Raw genomic sequence first — 23,782 nt, 5'->3', positions numbered from 1 at the left:
TATGCTGATATTTAATAATATTAAATTGTACACGTTTTGAATATATTGATATAAATAATATATTTAAATTTATATAAAACGTATTTCAAAACCACTTTGGTCGTAAACTTTTAAAATTATAGTAGAAACTTAAGTTTTCAAATAAAATCAATAAACAGAAAAAGAAGATAAATTGAAAACATTTGATAGATTTATAACTCATTTTTAAACGTTTTATAACACACGTAATGGAAAAATATATTAGTATAACGTTAAAACGTAGCAGTTGTATAATTATAAGCCAGCCATATTGATTTTACTGAATTTAACTAATGTGTTTTAGTTACATTTCTTATAAAAAGTATATAGCATTTTAGTATAAATTTTCAAGTTTTTTTACAATTAAATAATTACTTAAATGTTATTGTCCAATGCTTTATTGTTTTAAAATGATAGCAATATGTATTTTGTTAATTTATGGAGTCATGTAGATAAGTTTCAGAAATTTTCTGTTTTATTTCTTTGTTGGAACTTTTTTACTAGTTTTAATGTTAAGTAACAATTGTGTATACTAGTAATTTAGTATTTTTATTCACATCGATTAAATAAAAAAACGTATGTTATTCAATCTTAAAAATTAAAATAATTTATTTTTTTACATTTTTAAACTATTCCCAAACACATTTAAAAAAATCATTGTTATACTGTTTGTAAATTTGTATATTACGGCTCTATGTTTTAAGATATATGTATGTATTGTCATAATTTTTTTTTAAGTTATTGTAGAATTGCGTAAAATTAGTTAAATGAATAAAATTATATTGATACCATCTAAAAACTTTTATAAATTGTTTTGGAGAAATCCTTTATAATAATTAATAACTATTTAGGCTTGTTTATAATTACCATAACTAACAAAAAGTTTAAAATACGTAAATAATCTATTTTAAAGTACTTCAAATACCTTGTCTCATAAAATATAAATTTTGAGAATTTACTTTTCTGCGTATTTTCTTTTTTACAACCCTAAATTTAAACCCTATTACTTAAAAAGCATACTTCATTTTTTTGTTAATTCTAGCGAAAGGCAAAGGTCAATATAATTTAAAATATATTTTGCTTAAACTAAGTTAATTTTATTTAAAATAAGAATTGAACGTTGGTTTAATGTATATGTAAATATTTAAAATTAAACTAGAAGTTTGCACAATTTCTGGTAATATTACAAATTAGAATTTATTATTTAGTTAAACAAAATTAACCGTAGACTTTTTTATGTTTTTAGCAGTATGTATATGAATAAAATAAAAATTTACGTAACCAGTGATTATTGTTTATTTTTCAGTTAACTTAATATTTCAACATATTTTTCAATAATATTTCAATATGTAACGCAAATTTATAATACACGTTGATTAGACCTTAAACGACTTTGTAGCAATGATTAATAAAATAATCATAGTTTATGCTTGAATCATATCATTCTAAAGTAATATTCAAATATCACTAAATCTTTTAACTAGCATTTTAAAAGTACAATATAAAAGTTTTTGATGAAATTATACTGTACATAAACTTGTATATCCTACACATCCATATAAACTACTTTTATTTATGTAATACTTTTTTTTTGTTGAACTTTATCTTAAATAAAATGAACAAATATAAAAATTTTAAAAAACTTTGTAAAATTTTATCTATGATATAATTATGATTTAAGATCTTAAACTACAGCTAAATACTTTTTATAATTACTCATTTAAAGTATTTAAGATCAGCAATATTTATTATTAGATATAAGCGCCAACTACAAATTCAACCTAAGAATCAAATATTAAAACAACTACTTATAACTATTAACGAAAGACTAAACAATCTATCAAGTAACGAAGAATCATTTAACCATATAAAAAATAACTATCAACTAGCACTAAAATCCGCCGACTACAAATTCAACCTAACCTACCAAAGGGCAAATGAAAAAACAACAAAAGGGCAAAGAAAAAAATACTTATTTCAACCCACCTTATTCCCTAACTGTAGCAACTAAAATAGGCAAATGATTCCTTAACTTGGTAGTAAACACTTTAACACAAACCACCCATACCACAACATTTTTTAAAAGAAATATACTCAACATTTCTTATAGCTCTATGGAATATTTTAAAATAAAAATTCTTAAACACAATAACTGGTCGTGAAAAAATTAGTTAATTTGCTAAACTCTAATTAAAACTCTATTCAAACATAATAACAAAACATCAAACAATCTAAATTTCAAACAACATAAAAAAAAACCTGCACCTGCAGGAAAGAAAAATGCCCTTTATACAATAACTGCCTATCGAAAAATATAATCAACCGAGGTACTAGAAACACAGACGGTATAACAAGATTTTACGTGGGTTCCACTAGTACAACATTTAAAAAACAGATATAGCAACCATAAAGCAAGCTTTACTAATAAACTAAAAAGGCACAATACCGAACTTTCGAACTGTTTTTTGGAGTTAAAAGACACAAACAAAGACTACAATTTAAAACGAGAAAAACTCTGCAGAATCAATAAAAACAACGAAAAACAACATAACATGCCATTTATGTTGATTGGAAAAGTACAAAATCTAAAAAATTAAAATACATTTCTCATTAAATAAAAGAAAAGAAAGACAGCTACCATGCCTCCGATATCAAAATATGAATTTTAAAAGAACGAAAACCACTAACTTATAACAACAAATAACAATAAAATATAACAAAAACAAGAACAAACAAAGCAAAAAATAAGTTGACTTGTAAATAAGTTGATTTTTAAATAGGCTAACAAAATTATTTAATTTTATTTGAAACGTCTAAATGTGTTTTATGAGTGATTTTTTAAAAATTATGCTATGTTCTTTATTTTGTTCAGAAAATATGTGTTAAACACTGAAACTGAGTAAACGATTCGAAAATTAGTTGTTTTTTTTATATTACAAATATTGTTCGATATATGTATATCAATATATACTTAATTATATAAAAACAATAGTTTAGACAGCTGTTTCGTACATGAAATATATAACTTCATGTACCTCTCAGTAAGCTGGAGTTTTATTTTTATCTATAGTAAACATAAATTTAGATTTTTAAATTTTTATAATAGTTATTACGTTGCAATAATATATTTAAAAAGTTTTAAAACTAACTAAATATTAAAACACAGTAAAAATTAATACGAAAACACGAGTAGTTTAAAATATCGTTTTAATAGTTTAAAACATTTTTTTATAACCTTTTTGAAACTTTCCAAAATCCATAAATTAACAAGTACAGAGTATTTTTCAAATTCAGCTAACTGTACAATAAACTATATTGTTGCTACGTCATAGTTATTATAAAAAAATTAAAATCTGAATTTCTGTTCTAAACTATTGTTTTTATATAATTAAATAAATATTTAGCTCCAATTCAACTTGGCGAGCACTATCAACCAGAACTTTTTATAAAATTTTTAATATATGTATATTTTTCATATATATTAAGCTAAAAAAAGTTTAAATGAATTACTATTAAAAAAATTAATAATCTAGTTTAAAAAAAATTTTTTTTTATATATTTAGATACATAGCTTATTCTCGCTTAAAGTTTTAACACATTTGATTTTATTTTTAATTAAAAGTTTTTAAATTTCTTAAACAATAACCTTTTAAATGCTTTAATAGAGTAAATGACTAATTAAGGGCTTATTTGTTTGTCGGCTTGTTTGTCAATATTCTAGTTCGATACTTAAACTGTTTTGAAAAAATGAAAACATATTTTCAATCGATTCTTTCTGCATGCAAGTTGTAGGAAAAAAAAATACGTAGAATTAAAATTAGTTTCTAAATTACTTAGAAAAACGTAACTCGATAAACAACATGTACAGTTTCTGACAATTTAAATTTTGAAATATTAGAATATTTATTAACCTTTAGAAAATTTTTGGTAAAGTTCAACTTTAAATGGTTTGAACTTTTAAAAGATTTATCACTGCTTCCGCGAACAGTAAAAAGTGTTATTAGCTCTAAAATGAAGATAAAAACAGTTATGTACCACATCATTCAATAGTAAATAATAAATATATTTTTGACTAACTTTTTATGTGCCGTGGTTTGAAATATTTTAACTAATTTACATATGTTTATTTATAATTTGATAGAGTAAACTTTTTCTTTTTAATATTTTAAACTGTTATAGTCAAGATATCCCTATTTTCATTATGAAATTATACATTTTAATACTTAAAATTTATTTTAATCATAATTATTTACCTAAAACTTGAAAAACTTCTATAAAAAATAAAAAATTGCACCACTGTAAAAAACTACAATTAACGCTATTTAAGTATATTTAATCGAAAACTATTTTTTATTTATAGAATTAATTAAGTAATGATTATTAACTAATCATTATTTTTTTTTCTTATTTATATTACTTAGCGGAACTACTTAGAAGCAAATTATTAACTATTAAAATACCACATTAAAAATCAAATAAAACCTTAAAATTATAAAGGCTTTTTTTCGCTATTAAATAAATCTACGGCGTCAACTAATTTGTTTACTTATATATAACTGATTGCTGTAGTTAAAATATAGTTTTTACCTAAAAGCTTTAAAATTAAATTGTTCTTGAAGATTTTAAATGTTTAACTGACGACTAACTTAGTAAATTCAATATTGTTAATTTATAATTATATATCAAATGTTTTAAACATTTTTTTATTGTTTTTTCTAGACTTAAAACTGTTTAGGAAATATAACTCACTTTGTTTTTTTCGGACTTAAAAATAATAAACTCATCCTTTTATTTGCTATGATTAAGGCTAATCTTAATTTTTTTTTAAAACTTTTAAAGAACTTTTAGTTACAGAAAATTTGTTTTGTAACAAAAAAAATGTTTTAAACTTAATTTTATTTATCTGTACAGAAATAAACCATTATGAAAACACTAACACTTATGTAAGTCATTGTAAGAAAGTTATAAGTTAAGATAAATTAATTTAACTTTTTTTTTTCAAGACTAAATGTTTAAAAATTTTTCTTAGCTAAGTCTTAACTTATAAACATAAGTATTCAATTGTTTAAGATCATATTTTTTTATAACACTTTTTCAACATTAACTTTATAGAAGCTGGTATGTTTACTTTGGTGTGAAATAATATTCATTTGATGATACCTAAATAGTTTGGACAAAATTCAAAACAGGTAAAGTAAGTAATAAGTATTTATTGTTAAAATTTTATAAACCATCTTCCAAGTAGATATGAATTATTTTTTTTAGATTCAGAAAAAAAAAAAAAAAGCTACTTCAATGTCAATATAACGAGAGACCGATTTTTTTTGAATGAAAAACACAGTTTTAAAATAATTTATTGGTAGAACTAATAATTTTGTTGGTTTAGATTTTTGTTCAGAATAATTTTTTACTCGGATATTTCAAATTTTTGAAGATTCAAAATAGTTTTCAATTGTTAAAAGTTTATAGTTTATTTGTATCAATAACCTTAACTTTTGTATGTAGAAAGTCGTAACACTTATGCTGTTGTTGTAAAGCTAATAAAAATAACTTATAACTTAATTCTTACTAAAAGTATTAAAAGCTTCAAGACTAATTAAAAAACTTAGTTAGTTAACCAATGAATGTTAAGTTTAGGTTAACTGAGTAAATTAAAATACTAAGGTTGACAAACTTTATGCGTGTAGTTGATATTAAACATGAGTGCTTGTTTTGCAAAAATGTAATAATTTTACCTGTCATTCACTAAAACAGTATTTCTTCATAGCACTCTAAATGCGTACATAGACAGTTTTCATGGTGTGTCAGTATCTAAAGTTAATAAAAATGTTTTACGTATTTGTATTTAAACTCAACTAATTTTGCACTTTATTGCTTCTGTATACGTAAACCGCTTAAATGTACCGCTTTTATTAAAAAAAAACAAATCTACTTTTGTCAAAACAACTTGATTAATTTGAAGTTTGTGTGTTTATAAATAATTATTACTTTATATAAACTGAGATTATTGTCTTACAGAAGGACGTATGATAATATTAAGCAACAAATTAAAACTGTAGTTTTTAGCTTTGAAAAAATAAAAAAATTAGAATAGTTGTACTTTGAATAGTAATCAAAACTGTCTTATGTGACAGGTAAATGTCAAAAGACGCACCAAAAGTAAATTCTCAAATTTTATTATTTTACGACTTCAGGGTTTTTAACCTTTGAATAGGTTCTTCTCGTATTTTGCGCTTTTTTGTTTGTCAATATAATTTAAAAAAAAAAATAATATGCAAAAGCTTTCCAAAATTATCCATTTTTAATGATTGTTTATAAATAAAAAAGTGAAAAAAACATTTTGTCTTAATATTCTCTTAAAAAATAGCAGGTCGCTATTATACAAAAGTCTTTAAGTTGTTTTCGATTTACTGTCAATAAAATGTTTTAGTTAGTAATTACCTATTTAAAATATCTGAAACTTCTAAAAATGATAGCATTAACTTTTTAAATACTTGTTATTCCTTTTAGTTTAAAATAGAGATCTTTCTATGAATAAAAAAATTAATATAAAAGTTAAATTCAAGTATATTAGGTCCTTATAAAAACTTCTAAAGTATATAAAATAACTTATTCAAATTTACGAAGTAAGTAAAAGTAAATTTTGGATTTTTAAAATATAATTGAAAAGTATTATTATCAATCAACATCTAATCAATCATATAAAACATCTTATGTAGTTGTAAAACAACACATAGTTATATTAAGTACTACGAAAGGTAAGTGGCCTTACAACATTAGAAAAACGGATAGAAAAATGTAAAAGTTAAGGTTAAGTTAATGGTAAGTTAAAAACATTAAAGTTATTTTATTAAAATATAAAATAATATATACTACAACTTAACTAAAAAATACGGATATCTTTAAATCGAAAAAACTGCATGTTACGGTACAAATTAACCGTTTATAAAATAAATTATACTTACCATTAACTTAAACTTGATTTTTACATTTTTTAAAGTTTTAAAGTTAAAAAAAAACTACAGATAAGTTATAAATAACGCTTTTAGTTATAGAGGAAAGACTGTTTAAAACAGCCAAAAAGTTTTTTTTTCTAATTATATCTGTGAACATAAGTTTAATTTAATTTTAATTACTACTTAATACTACATCAAACCCATTGTTTAATAAATGCTAGCAATATAGTTAAGTAAATACTACAGCTATATTTCTAATATGCATAATAACAAGCTATTGTGTTCTTTTAACACGTCTTTTATATAGATTTTATTTAACTGTTTTATAAAGTTTCAAGTATATTTTAAATAAAATATTTATGTTAATCAAATAGTTAAATTGTAAAATTTATATATTTTTTCTTATTGAAATTAAAAATATTTCAAAATATCACTATAACCTTATGTTTTGAAAAAATTCGTTATTTTTAAAAAGTATTTATAAATTTATATCTTGTAATAATTTACGGATATCTAATCTTCTAAAAATCATGTATAAGCTTTTAATCCTGTGAGAAAAATTTTAGGCAAAAAAAACCGGATTAAATGAAAAAATTGAATTTCATACAACAAAAAGTATCGAATTTTATATGACAGTATTTATAATAGTATATAAATAAAATGCTCTTGCACTACTTTACATTTTACCAAATATTTTAAAAGTTTTTATTTTTTAAAATTATACTAAAACACAACTTAAAATCATTCACTTAGTCTTTGTTTTAAAATATTTTAAAATTAACACATCGGTCTGATTAACTTATTTCCTTCTTATTTGAATCACAGTTCCGTTATCTAATTTACAGTTATCTTAGATTATTAGTATAGTTTTAAATTTTCAAATAAAAAGTTTTTCGTAACTAAAACTAGCTATAAAACTCACTAAACATATATTTAATTTCTTAAACGAACAGAAATTAAACATTATATTAAGATAAAAATTATTGTAAAGTTTATGAAAATTTTCAGAGTATTTTTTTCGACTTTAAAACTAAATTGCAACAATAAAAATTGCATTTTAATTAATTGAAAAGTATAACGAAAGTTTTTGTGTTATTTAAAGATAAAAATAGATAAATCGTAAATATTTTATAAACTCTATTTCAAATAAAGTTGCTTATTTTATTTGTTTTTAAATAAAATCTACGCTTCGCCAAATTAAGTAATCGTTTTAATGATACTTATAACCTTTTATTTCATAACTTTTTATTTAAACTTTGATAATTAAAAATTAAATAGAAACATTTATTGTTTCATTTTTAAGAATTTTTTACGTCTAAATGATTTCACTTTGAAACATTATTTTAATAACTTAAGTAGTTTCGATTAAACCTGTTTATAAAGTTTAGTCAATTTTTTTTAAAGCTATTTTCATACTTTAAAACAAAAACAACCAAATAATTGGAACAGTGTTTTCAGAAAAACTTGGTTACGAATTTCAGAAGTTATAGATATAAACCGAGAATATAAAAACAAACTGATCAATTTTACCTGGTAATACTTATGAAATATACGAAGTCGAGATGAAAATAATACAAACATTTTATCAGCTTATCAAATACAACTTATATTATTGTATTATAATTAAGTACTAAATGCTTACGTACATAAACATTTGCGCACAATTAGCAATTAAATTCTTCTTATGATACTCAACTTTACTTCAACCGATAAACAGCTCACTTACTTTTAATAAGAGAATAAAAGTTAATGTGTGCATCAAATATTACTTTTATTATTCAGAAAAATACTCGAAGCAGTTTAATGGCCACGTTTAAAAACAAATTTACACAGAAACTTAACGTAATATAAAAGTATTCTAGTTACACAAAACATTTCTTAAACTTTTTTGCTTAATGTTTAAGTATTATTAGATTATTATGATAATTATTATAGATATTATATAACATATATTTTGTATAACATTTAAGTTTGAAAAAAATAATCAACAGTTTAAAGCTGAAGTAGAGTTTCAAAAAAAAAAAAAATAGACTAACACCAGTTATTTATTTTATTTTATATATAATTGAATACCTATTATTAAGCATAGTTTTCATATGCTGAATGTAAACATAAACTTAAAATTCTAAAGTAGTGTAAGTTTTTTTTAATTGGCTTGGAAATAAAGCAACCATCATATAAGAATACATTTAAAATAATTTTATAATGTTATAAAAAATCGATAAGTTTCATAAACTAAAAACCCTTGACAAATTGTGATTGAAATTTTGCATGCATACTTAACTCCAACTCGATGTAAGTTAAAATATTCTTAAACTTTACTTAAACTTAAACTTATCTTAAAAAAGAAGAAAAAAGTAGGGATAATACAAAGTGATGAAAACAAGCTACTGTGTTGATTGTAAATAAGTTGTGAGTACTTGCTTGCTAGACTAGTTTTCAACCTTTAACTAAAATAACAACAAAAGCAAATTAACTAAGTTTAACTAAGTTAGTCACATTTTTTACAACCACTTCCAACAACGTTTCTACTTGCTTACATTGATTTAAAGTTTATCTAACATCTTAGTAAGTTCAAAATTGAAAAAACCCTAGCCAATTTTAGAATATTTTTTTTTGCTTATTCAGAGATATAATTAGTTTTAGAGAGTAAAGTTTTAACCCTTTCGGAAACTTTTCAGATATAAAGTTCTCGATTAGGAAAATAAAATACGTAATAGCGTTGAGTAGCAACAATGATAAAACCATGACCAAAAAAGAATTACTTAAATAAGTTAGCGAAGACTAGTGTTACGCTTAGATAAAAAATTGTTAACTAAAACTTATGAAAATATTTTCTATCTAAGCTTTGACTAAATACAAATAAAATATCGTAGATCAAATTTAATTTTCTGATACTTTCTTAACTTTTTTTGTAGAACCTTTGCTTTAGCCGAATTTAGTAACGTCCATTGTAATAATGATGACAACCGAGCAATGTATAAATTTTACAACGATTAAGAATAATATTTAAATATTAATTCTATAGACTTAAACTTCTTGTTCAAATTCTAAATATGTTAATAAACCAGTAGAGATGTAGAAAACTTAAAGATTTATATAACTTATGTTGAGCATTTATTGAAAGCAAATTAATGGAAAGTCAGTAAATCAATTTTAATTGTAATATTAAACCCAGGTAAAATATTAATTGGCGTTTTGTTCAGTTTTATCTGATAAAACTGTCAAAATTTTGACGATATGAAAATAATTTGAGTGCTGTTATTAAATATTAAACTATTTATTATATTTATATCATTCATAACCAAGTACTAAGTATTTACATAAACATTTGTGCACAATAAGATAAAGAAATATTTCCTTATTAGTTAAGTATGTTTAACATTTTGTTGTTAATATTCACTTGTTTAAACAAACTATGATTTACAAATGAGCTTAATTTTTAAGTCGATGTATAGTTGGAAAACATTATCACTAAACAGAATATTTATAACAATACTAGTTTTCAAAGATATTCATAAAAATAGTTTACACAACAAAAGTGACAATGAAACTTAAAAAATAACAATACATCAAAAACCCAATTAATTATCTTTTTATAAAAAGATACTAATTATCTAGTTTCATTTAAATAATTTTTTGAGTTTTTAAAGATATAAACAAATTATGTGCATCAAAGACCATTTTTGTATTATTTTATACTACTTATTCAGTAAAAATTCATTGATTCTATTTTTTAAAAAATATGTTTTCGGTTTTTATTTCTGCTTAAAACCATTGAAGTGTTTAAATGTTTTTTATAAAACGTAATGCGCTTAACAAAACGTTTTACCGGGTGAAAAAAAACAAACCCTCGGTTTGAATATTTCGTTTAATTGTTTATTATATCAATGTTTTTATGTTATGACGTAAAAAACATCTAACGACGTCAATGTTAAATCGAATTTGATGTGAATAAAACTATTTGTTTTGTTTAACATGAGTATTCTTACACTAATCTCGAGAAATCTAAGCTTTTATAAAATTAAAGACATTGTATTTTAAAAATTAAAAATTATCATTTCAATAACTATAAAATGTATATTTATATTGTATGACATCATATTTTTACGTAAGCAACGTATTCATAAGTCAGTACTAAATTGAGTTTATCACGGATAGTTAAATTAGTAATGTGCAACACCTTTGAAACTCTCTCGAGAAAAATTGCTTCTATTTGTTTTTTGTACCTTTGACATGTTTAAAAATCTCATTCGAGTAAGACTAGTTCGACTAAAAAAATACAAGTTTCTAAAAATTAATATTTTGATAAAGTTTGTGTTCCATTAGCGTGATTTTATTTAAAAACAAGCAGAAAACAAATAATTAAGCAATTAAAATACATAGATGTTTATCCTACAAAAGTTAAGTTAATAAAGTTATATATTTTTTTTTTAACATTAGTTAGAAAACTTATAATTGAGAGTTTCTGAGCTACACAGTGTTTCATGGAAACGCAATGATCACGATTTAAAAACTCTATAAAGTAAAATAGACAATACCACATATACTACTATTAGGTGCTAATAATCAGCACTAATTATACTGTAATTAAAATTGATTACATTTAATGTGTTTGTTAAATTAACAAAAAAAATCTTAATGGCCAATTAAAAAATTATTAAAGAGCTATCATTCAATTAGTAATAGGAGTTAGATAAAAGTTAAGTATGAAAAAACTTATTGGATATCGTATATTTGAAATAGTCTAATTAATATTTATTTGTTCTTTTCAATTGAGCTCTTTGTTGTGGAATTTAAACTCACCATAACGTTAGTACAATAAATATTTTAACGAATTAAAAATAAAACTTTGTTTATTATACACATTAGCAATTTATTCAAAGGTAGTTCTGTTTTACAACATACTGATTTTTTGATAGTTTAAGAATTTACACTGTTTCTAATGACAAGAAATACATAACAACTATCAATTTTTTCATTAAGAATTCTCAATTTTTATTTTATTCAAAACCTTTAATTGTTATGGTCAAAGCTTACATTCAAACCGTTTAATTTATTTTTTATAAAGATTTTAACTTTAGTAACAAAGAAACTCATGTTATTATTATATACTTAATGCGTGGTGAAAAGTGTTATATACTTTACATTACTTCGTAACAAGTTTTTTACCTATAAATATATGTTACGTCTAACGTAACTAAATTTTGTATATGTAAATTAAAAGGTTACACAAATAATGTAGTTAAAACAATAACAACTACCACGTAATTTCAAATTATATGGATAACAAGTTGTTTAAGTTCTGTATTAAGGTAACAAAAAACTAATACAAATTAAGTTACTCAGCTGTTAAACCCAATTTAAAATATATTTTTTTAGGCTTAGCTTTAAGCCTTACAAAAATTGTATTAGTTTCTCAATTCATACAAGCGTAAACTTACAGTTACTCTTATTAAAATTATTACACTTGTACTAAACTTAAAGCAGTCTGAAAACAAATAATTTGATTCAGTAATCCGTTTTATGTTATATAAATTATTGTTTGAATAACTTTACTCAGGATTTTTTATTTTATTATTTTTAAACACATAAAAATAACTATTAACGAGTAGATATAGTTAATAATTAAATTTTAATAGAATTCAGAAAAAGAATTACAAAATTCTATCATATGAGAAAGTATTGCTAACTATTAGGTAAAATGATAATTGGGAGATAATCGCTTAAACTTTTGGTCAGATTCTAATTATAGATATTATATGAGAAAAAAAAAAATTAAGAAAATTCTTACTGAATTTTTTTTTTAATATAGGTTTAAAACTAATTTCTTTTAAATTGTTAACACTAGAAAAGGTACAAACTACGTAAATAGTCTATTTTAAGGTTCTTCGATAACTCTTAATTTGTAGAAATGTAAAAAGCTAGTTTGAGAAATTCATTCACTCAATATTTTTTTTTAATCTAAAGGTAAAGTAAGTTTAATAAAATATGAACTTTTGTTAAGTTTCATAACCATTCTAATTGGATATTTTCCTGTGAAAACTATCACACACATATGTTAAATAATGTAATTATTAGATTATTTGTTAGACAAATCTTTAAGTTTAACTTTTAACAAGTATTCATAAACTTTTAAAATAATGCTCTTTATATTTAAAACTTAACTTTTGTTAAACAACAAGACAAAGTTATTTAAAAAAAATTTATTTGTCGAAGTTAACTAGCTTGTATAAGATTTAATGGTTTGATATAAATTTTATAGCTAGCGTAATACTTTTAGAACTTATTAAACTGCTTTGAATAAAATAATAAATTTTTAAAAGCACATTCTAGACTTTAGACTCGCAGTTAATGAAAACTAGTGTAATGTTTAAAAAATTATACTTGGCACTCAACTTGTAAAGTATAGCCAAAGTAATGTGCTTAAAAACACAAAGAATTTTTTTATGAAAAAGTAATTAATAAAGTTTAACATCTAAGATTAAAAGAATTATTAAGTAATTACTATGTCACAAACTATTTGCTTTTAAAACTATAATCAATCTACAGAATAAATAAAGTAATTGAATACGTATAGAAAAACAAATACAACGCTATAAAAGAGTTGACGAAACAAAATAAAAAATAATACTAGCTTTGTTGAACTAAGTAAAAAGTTTGTTCAACGACTAATTACTGGTGTTAAAACTAAAAGCTAAAGATGGGAAAGATGTATGCAGTTCATTTATTTTTTTGAATACATCAACTTTATTAAAACATTTAACGGTAAATAACAGACAAGTTTGTAAAACATCATACGGCTAAAGAAATTTTTTTACATTTTTTAAATTATATTTTTCTGTATTTTCTTTTTAGTTACTGAAATTATTATATTTTCATCACAATAAGTAGTTTAAAAATGATAAAGCTCATTTTATTGAAGAAATTTATTCTTTACCATGAGGATCTTAGTTTAGTTATTTTTCTATCATAAAGTTTTATAGCAGTAGAAATAAATAAATTTTACTTGAATAATAATTAATCTTTGTTTATGTTGATATAATTATGTCGTTTGCTTATTCTCAATGGGCAAATTGATTATTTAAAAAGAATTCTAGATGTAAACAGCTTTTATGTTTATGACTAATTGAATAATATTTTCCCGGATGCTAACGATTTTATTAGATTTTTTTTATACAGCTCTAATTTTTTTGAGTGTTTTAATTTATTAGTATATCATTTAAAGCCTTAACCTAAACAAACAAATTTATTTGTTTGTTTATTATCCAGTACCAATATCTGGAAAGCTTTAGTAAAATACAAATAAATTATGTTAAGAAACTCTCAATTAAACATATGTTCATTATATGAAAAATTGATAGCAATAATTAACTAATTTTGGGGAATAACTTTTTTGTTTCTGGCCAAAGATTTTGGACAAACATTCTATCGCAAAAATATATTGATTAAAAAATTATAAAAATGAATTTATACTGTATATAATAATCTTTAAAAAAACATCTAATGTTTGTTATACGTTTTTAAACAAAAAAAATCTTTTACAATGTGAGTGTTAGTTAATTTTAATAACATTTGCTTAGTTTGGAATTTGTCAATTAGGTTTAATTAGTTTAAAAAATCATAATTTAAAGTTTTTGTATTAGAGAGTACAAAATATCTTATTAATTGTTTAAAAACCATAATAGTTGAACAAACTTGACAATTCAAACGTAAAAATACGTAAAAAGTAGAAAGACAATTTCATAATTTTTTTGCACATAAACTATTTAAGTGATAAGTTTAATAATAAACTTCTTAAATAATTAGTCACTTATTTATATCAAATTAAACAGCTCTATCTTAATAAGAATACATTAGTAACCATAAATCTTAATTTGAATATTACTTTTCATAATAAAGAGCTGAAGTGACGTTAGTAGTCTGAAAAATGCTTGGTTATTTTTTCTTTATACGTGACAACTTTTTAGAAGATTTTTCGTAACTAAAAAGTTGAAAAGCTGAATTGAAACAACTGATTTTTCCTTGAAAAGTTTCTTTCATAATAGCTTTAAAAACTTCATAGACCAAATAGTACAAATAAAAGTAAACCAATTTGATTTGAAATAAAATACTTAAAGAAAAACCAAAGTTAATTTGAAAATAAAATATTAGTGATTTCTTACAACTAACTAAAGTTTTGTGAAAATTAATTGAAACATAATGGTTAAGTATACCAAAGCCACTAAGTAAAGAAAAGAAAAATTTGATATACGTTTTCTCAACAAATTTCACCATAACAAACATTTTATTTAATTAAATAAAAAATTTAACTAAATTGTTTAGTTTTGTTTTTAACTAAAACTGTAATAATAAATAACAATAAAAATTACAGCTTTAAATTTTATTTAATACTTGTAAGATAAGGCTTGCGAGTAGTTTTTATACTTAACTTATTTTAAAATGTTGTAAAACTATATTTTTTATTTAATTTGTCAAACAATTACAAAACGTGAAAAATTGTTGCAAAAAAGAATAAACTTTGCTTTTGTTTTTAATATATACTTAAAATAAACTAATTAAAGCGAAAGTTTGAACAACATAACAACGACTGTAAAATCATTCAGTTTTACTTTAACAAGTACCTGCGACGTAAAATGTACGACCCGCGAATAAAATACCATCTTTTGGCTAACATAAAAACAAGTGTTTTGTATGTACATGGCAGTTACTTTTAATAAAATATTTCATTTTTACTGATGTGTTAATCTTTTATTGAGTAGCAGAATTATACAGTTTTCTACGATGCGTTCTAATGTGTTATTAGTAAATTCAGTCTGTTACATTTTAAACGTTTCCTACTCTTAAATAGAGTTTAAATCTGTAATTAAGCTTAGACTTTTTTTTTGTGGAAACACTGCGTATTTTTTGCTCAGAAATAAAACTAACGTTTTAGCCGTACTGAGTAACGTTTGTTATAATGATACTGATGACCTTTCAAAATTTTAAATCTCATTTAATAGTTTTCCATTTATGAAATAATGATTACCATGTGTACAAGTAAACAATGGTATCGTGCTATTTCGATTACTTCATAAAATATTAATAATGACCATTCGTAAAATCTTAAAAAAGTATTATCAATAATAGTTTTATTTTTTAAAGTGATTTATAGTTGGTTACATAATTTAATTGATATAAATTTTTTTTTACTTATTTAGAAATAATTATATAACAGTTACGTTTATTAACTACTATATAGTGATGTAATAGTTTATTAACAGTTACTAATAAAGTTTAGTTACTAATAAAGTCGTTATTCATTTCAATATAATCAGATATATCTGGACTAGTTGCTCGAGTAAAAATGATAAACAGTTTTACATTTTGAAAGCTTTAGAAATTGTTCAACTTTTATTGTAGGTCCTCAAACTAATCAAAATGTTTATAACAAATTTCATAGTTCCTTGGAGCTTATTGTGAATGTAAAAGATTTTTGCAGTGTTACTTTACGTTAAAGACAAAATAACAAAACAAATTTATGATTTAAAAAAAAATCAATACTTAAAAAGAATTAGTTTAGTCTAGTGCGCTAAATAACACTCACAATTTTATGAAAATTATGGTTAGATAAATAAATTGTTAGAAATAAACTTTATATAAAATGCTATTTTAGTGGTTATAACTAACAAGTGTGTGGCAAATGTTTTTTCAACTTTTAGAAAAACTAACTTAAACGATTTTCTGAAGTAAATTAAAAAATTCATTCAAACTATAACTTTTAAAATTTGTTTCTTGAGAGTTTTTTATTGTGTTGTTTAACTAACTTAACATCAATAAAACGTTATTTACGATTGCTTTGTAATAGCGTCGTGACAATAATTAGGAAGTACAGCTGCATCGGACGCCATTCAACATATTTGATGTAAATTGTAACCGTAACTCAAGGCTAGATATGTTATCTTTTCTAATTAGTTCTAGCAATAAAAACGTAACAAACTAACAATTTACGTATGCGCTGTTAATGGGTGTTAATTGTTATAATAAAAAAACTGACGTTAAAGCTTATTGTTTTTAAGGCTTATATTATATTCTTTATCAAACAACGAAAAGGCGATTAAAAAGTCTGGTTTAAGAATGAGCAGGAAAGTTTTTCGAAAAATTAGTGTTACACCACTAGAATAAAATTTCACACATCGTAGAGGACATAGCAGCAAGGGTACAACTTTTAAAACGACTATTTTGTTTCACTACAGTTGAAAATGTTTGTATCTGTCGTATTTTGGTTACTATATCAATTCTAGCTATGTATATTTGTATTATAGTTGTATGTTTTAGAAAATTATAATTGTATAATAATGCTTAAAAAAATATTTGTATTAATAAAAAATATATTTTGAAACAATGTAAATATGTTTTTAAGTATAATTATAAAGCTTGTGCTTCAAACAATTAGCTTATCTAATTTCGAAAATTTTAATAAATAATACTTATGTAAAAATATATAAATTCCTTTTTATTTAAACGAATTAACGTTTAAGCTCGTACGAATAAAATTTCATTCAAATTTAATTTATTGTTTGATTAAATTTAACATGTAAACTCAGTAAAAACGAATTTTCTTTTTACGATCTTGTATCTATCAAATTTACATTTAAAACGATTTAGTTGTAACATGTTTTTTGTTGTGTTGCATAAAATAAACTTCGAGTAAAAATTTATTTTGATAACTTGGAAGTATTTCAACAATGATTAGTTATTAAGCTATATACTGAAGTTTTGTAAAAAAATTGTGTTGTAAATTTATTTTAATTGTGCACACAATCCTTTTAAATATTATTCAAAGAGTAATAATGGCTTTATAGTCACAATAATTAATTTATTATATTAAAGTTATTGAGTAGCACAACTTTTTTTATTTTATGTAGCATGTCTTAAAATTTTACCTTTAAATTTATTTTGTTACTTAAAAGAAGCTGTCTACCCTTAACTATGACCAAATATAGTAAAAATCTTTAATTATGCTTTGACTTTTTTAAATCTTTTTTTACAAAAGTAGTGCATAGTTTATTTTTCCTATATAAAACTCACGTCCTAGCCGTACTGAGTAACGTTGTATATAATGATGCTGATAACCTTTTGAAATATTAAGTATCATTAAATGCATTTCTATCTAAAAATAACGTTGTAGGTCGTAAAAATAATCCATGGTATCGTGTTATTTCAATTACTTTGTAAAACATCATTAATGACCTATTTATAAAAAAAATTAAAGTGATTTATAGTTAATTAAGTAATTTTCTTCATGAAAATTATTTTTTATTTTTACAAATTATTATATAACCGTTTTAATAAAATAGTTTATCTAGAATAAAAAATAATTTCAAAGAAATTAAAAGTAACTAATAAAGTCAATATTAACTTTAACACATTCTGTAGTATTTAGAATTAATTACTCGAGAAAAAGTATTCAGCGTTTTCACATTTTTAAAAACTTTGTAAAAGTCTTATAGTTTTATTGTAGCTACTCGAATTAAATAAAGATTTAATAAAATAATCTTATTTTTTTGCACGATAATGTTAACTTAAAAGTGTTTTTTCGTTTAACTTAGCGTTCTAGACAAATTATTTAAACACATTTGTGTTTTTATTTATAAAAATAGTACTTATAAAGAACAACTTTATTTTAGTGTGCAAAAGTATACCAAGAATCATATTACAATAATAATCTGGTGAATATTTGTTTATTATAAAAATGTATTTTTTGGTTTTTACTTGCAGGTATTGTGGAAAAACATTTTTCCGCTTTTAGAACAAATTAACGTAAATTTAATATAAATTTTATTTAAAATAAACCTTTTTTAACTTGTTTTCTCAATAACATGTTTAACTGTGTGTGTGTTTAATTCACTTAACATCAATGAATCATCTTATATCAATTTATCTTAAAGTCGACTTTCTTTGTATAAATTTATTGATTAATAAGTATTAATCATATTTGCACCGGATGCGACTAAACATAATTGTTGTAAGTTGTAACGGTAACTCAAGGCTGTTTCCATTACCTAACTAGTTTTTAAAATAAACAACAAAAGCTGCTAAAATTTATGTGTGAATTATGAATTACGCTTATTCCAAACAAAGAACACAAAACTAGACGTCGAAACTTTGTTACACACAATGTTTACTATTGACATATCTTCAACCTTTAAAAAGCTTTTTTTTTTGACTCAAATAAAGGTCTATGTATATGTTGTACTTTGTTTTATTTACGTTTAAATAAATTATATTACAACAGCTTTGAATAACATAGTTGTATACTTTAAAAAATTAAAACTATAACGTAATACTTTAAAACTGCATTATACGTTTAAATAAGCTATATAAAAAAATTCTTAATTTTTTTAGTTGAAATAAAGGATAATAGTAAGCTTATTTATATTCTTTTACTTTAAACGTATTATTTTCAATTTGTATAAAAAGAAATTCTTTAAGCGAATTAGCATTTAACCTCAAATAAACAAGTTATCATCCAAACTTAACTTAATATGTAGAAAAGTTTTCATTCTAAAAAATAAAGTTTTTTTCTCTTTTTATACCATTATAATTTAATACTTAAATTAATTCTGTTTTATTTTATTTAGATCTTTATTTTCATAGCACTAATCAAACAAGCAAGCAAATAACTTTTCAAAACTTTAAAGAATGTTATTATTAATTTCTGATTTGTGTTATTTTGTGAATATAGTCCCTTCTAAAAATAATTAATTTCAATTTATAAATATATTGTTTTGCGCAATCGTTTACAAGTACAAACTTTAAATTTTTTTTGAAACGAGCAAAGATTTTGAAGTCAAAAAACTAGTATATTAATAAAACTAGTTTTAAATACTTACTTGACTTAACTTAGTCTTATTTACAATTGAAAATAAAAAAATGGATTAAGACAATTAATAAAAAACTAATTGAGCTTAGATTAAAGTTTTTTTATTTGTTCAAAAACTGCATTAGTTAAATTTAATGAATGAAACTTCTATAATGTTTTTTTATTACGCTAGTTGAAAAGTTAGTTATAAGGCTTTAAAAAAAAATTACTGTTTGCAAAACTAAAAGTTTTTTTTGAAAGCAGGAAAAAAAAAACTACTATAAAAATAAATGCTTAAACTTTTGTTTTATTTTTTTTTTTGCTAGTACGTATTTATTTTTTTTAAATACGTGTTAGAAGACAAACTTAAGCGGAAAACGAATAGAGAACAAAATCTGTAGAACAAGAAAAAAAGCGAAATAAGTTAGAAGAGAAGTAGAATATGAAAAAAAAATGTTGCATACATAAACTGGTACTGAAAGTCTTAAATTATCATATTCAAGTATTTTTTGTTAAAAGTAATAAGGAATAAACTTTAAACTTACTTTGAGTATGACTAAAGAATACATTAAAAAGATTTAATGTTTAACCATCTAATTCAAATTTAAACTAGTAAATACCGTTTTAGCTAATTTTTACACTTAGATTTTTATTCTGAGTTCGTAAAAAACATGGTATCTGTTTTACAAAACGTAGAAGATTGGAGCTTTTTAGTAGAGAAAAACGAAAGTTTGGAATTTTCAGCCAAAAAAAAACTTTTTTTAGTAGAGACTAAAAAAAATAAAGTCAAAAACTATTCGATTACTGGTAGAATGGTTAGTATTCAATTTATAGCACTATTGTATTATCTTATTTTTTTGTACTTATTGGTTTTAAGTTATTCTAGATTAAACAATGCTTTTCAAATAAACTTTTTATAATTTCAAACAAAACTTAACATTTTAAATAATAAAAAATTAGTTAAAAAGCTAGGGTAACAAAAAATAAAAATCAAAAGTGCTTTCAAAAATTCTAAAGTTATATTTATTCTAAAGAACAATATCCGGATTTCAAACCGGTTTCGCGCCTCGTTAGCCCAAAAGTCCCCGAATGAGAAACACATCAACAAAAGCGATTGTCGCGAAACGGCAAAGTTAATTTTGAACGACCGCACAAAATACACTCGCTTCGAAAAACTGAACGAAGCTTCTGAATGTGGTGAGGTGACGAGTAATAGTTTCTGTGGGAGAATACGTTCTTTTACCTCGAGACTTATGAAAGGAAGAAACGATGTAAATAGAAGGAATATCATTACGAGGTGTCAGACTTGGCCGGTACACAGTGATCGAAGTCAATATTTGGCTAAACAGTTAGTTTTGTGTTATAACTATCAAATTTTCAACAGTGTTAAACAGTCAGTTTTCATTAAAACTAATGATTTAATTTGGTTATTATTACAGAAAATTAATCTATGCAAACGCATTATAGCAATAAAATTATGCTTTTGTTGGATTTATAACAATAATAAATAAAAATATTGCAAAAATGAAGAAAAAATATTTTTTATTTATTGTTCATTTATTTTTTATTTAGCGTACGCTCTTTGGCGAGTAACAATGAACAATGCCCACGTTTGGAAGAAGTTCTTCGCGACAAAAGTTAGTTTTTTTTTTTTTTTTTATGTAAAAGTTAAACAAAAAGTTTCTTTTTAAATTTTAAATTTGAATTAGCTAATCAAAATGCTTATGACAACTTTCAAAAATGAACTAAGTTCGTTTTAAGTATTAGCATTCAACGATAAATATGACAATTAACGACAAATATGATAAACACTTTAGATTCAAACAAATACAAAAAAAATAAAATAGTGATATTTATAATTGAACTAACTCCTTTTTTTCTACAGAGGCTTTTGCAGGTTACTACGAATTTCTAAAGAAAGAGTACGCGGAAGAAAACATAATGTTTTTATCTGAAGTGGAAAAATACAAAAAGTTAAAGAGTGAAAAGAGCAGAAAATCAAAAGCAAAGGAAATTTTTGTAGATTACATTTTAGAAGACGCGCCTATGGAGGTTTGCGATACAAAAGATTTAAAAATTAAATATTTGCTTAATTATAAATAAGTAGTGTTAAAAATTTTAAATAAAAAAAATTATTTAGAGGTCTTTTTTAAAAGCATTAGCAAAAATGTTTGGTGTATGCTTTTACAACTGTGCTTATGCTGAGTTTTCTTGCTTAACACTTAATTAGAAGAAAAGTAAGTATGCTTGTATGCCCGGTTGAGTTAATTAAACAAATCATAAAAATTCTTCTTAGTTTGTGTTAGCAAGATTTTTCGGTTTAAATTAATTTAAACAAATACTTGAATCGCAAACACGTATATGGGAATTTTTCAATTTATTTTTATACGTATGCAACTATACGCTTTTGGTGAATTCCAACTCCATGTAAAAGATAATATAATTTTATTTCATTATAAAAACTGTCAGAAAACTATGTTTTGTTGCAAAGAGGTCTATTTTTGTTTTCGTGTTACATAACAGTCTTTTAACTTTTTTTATACAATTTATATTCAATGAAATAAAATTTCTTTATATTAAAAATAAATAATTTTACAGATAAATGTTTCTTACAAAACTAGGCTTGAAATTACTGAGAAAATTGACAATTTAGAATCATCAATTTTCGACAAAGCACGAAACCACATTTTGTTTTTACTAGAATCGGATTCTTTCAAACGATTTCTATCTGTTTCAACAAATTGCTAGTTAACCTTTTAACTTCGATTCTTATGAAAAAGCTTTATTTCTACGTTTTGATTTATCCTTCCAACAATACTTTTTTTGTTTCTTTCCAACTTTTTTTTTTTGACATTTTTAAATGTTTTCATTTCCAACAAAATGATAAAACAAAAATCGATCAACTATGTTTTTTATTGAAAAAAAGAGATAAAAACAAATTATTTAAATGATCAAGTTTGCCGTATTTAAAATATATTGTTTAGTTTACTTATAATTTTAAATTCAGCAACAACATTTTAAGATTAAAAGTAACTTTTTATTTTAAAAGTGAAAAACGTACAATGATAGCCATAGGCAATGGTTTAATCTATTTGACAAAATTTCAACAAAAATATCTTATTTTATTTGTTTATTGTTTTTTTACGTGTTTAACTTTCAAAAAATTTTCGAAAAAAAAAATACAAAACAAAAACAACTTCTCATTTAAATCTATTTTTTTTATTTAAACAAAAATTTAATAAATTTAAGAAGTTTTAATAGATATTACAGTTAATATTAATGTTTAATGTTTTAGTTATTTTGTCTTTTTTGCTTTTTATTGTATTAATATAAAAATTTTAAAATTTCATAAAAACTAGACAATTATAAGCTTGTTAATAAATATACTCGCAAAATTATAGTCAGACTTAAAAAAAAGTTTAGAAATTAAGTCTAATGAACGAAGATATATTAGATAGTATACTATTACACTGCTTACATGACAATTCAAATTCAGAAAACTTAAATTTTGACAATTTAATTTCTAAAGAAATATTTAAAAGACTATATCTCAAAAAGTAATATAAATTCGGAAAAATAAAAAATGCATATGTAGATCTTATCAGTATCTACAAGCCACTTTTTCTTTCTTGCAATATGATAAAAAATTTTGAAGATACTTTAAAACTACTAAAAATAGCTATGTTTTTTACTTTATTAGAGCACTATCTTAAAAAATATTTTATGTTTTGCGAAAAAAAGAATAACTTGTATTTATTAATAAGACCTAAATATGTATTTTTTAGATTTGACAGATATGTATTACATTTTTAGTTGTGGCCCTTTCAATTATTTTCAAAAACTTGAGTTGTCGGAATTTGAATTTTTGTGCACCCTATTGGATACAAACCAAGACAGTTCTTTTTTAGTACACAATAAAATAATACTTTATGTATTTTTTTTAGCGCCAATATTTTTTTAAAAA

General features: G+C 22.6%; 1 protein-coding gene across 1 annotated transcript; it reads left to right on the top strand.

The window, feature by feature from the left end:
• Nucleotides 1-20,489: 20,489 nt before the first annotated feature.
• On the top strand, nt 20,490-22,566 carry LOC145836371 (regulator of G-protein signaling 10-like). The gene is made up of 5 exons (XM_082944179.1): nt 20,490-20,547; nt 20,893-21,166; nt 21,391-21,455; nt 21,704-21,870; nt 22,417-22,566. Exons 1-5 carry the CDS (start codon nt 20,490-20,492, stop codon nt 22,564-22,566), a joined length of 714 nt encoding a protein of 237 aa, XP_082800305.1.
• Nucleotides 22,567-23,782: the final 1,216 nt, after the last annotated feature.

Source organism: Thalia democratica, chromosome 5, assembly GCF_965202585.1.
Source record: "Thalia democratica chromosome 5, ktThaDemo2.hap1.1, whole genome shotgun sequence".
Lineage (NCBI taxonomy): Eukaryota > Metazoa > Chordata > Thaliacea > Salpida > Salpidae > Thalia > Thalia democratica.
The sequence above is the reverse complement of the archived record's forward strand: the minus strand, read 5'-3'. Positions and strand labels throughout refer to the sequence as shown.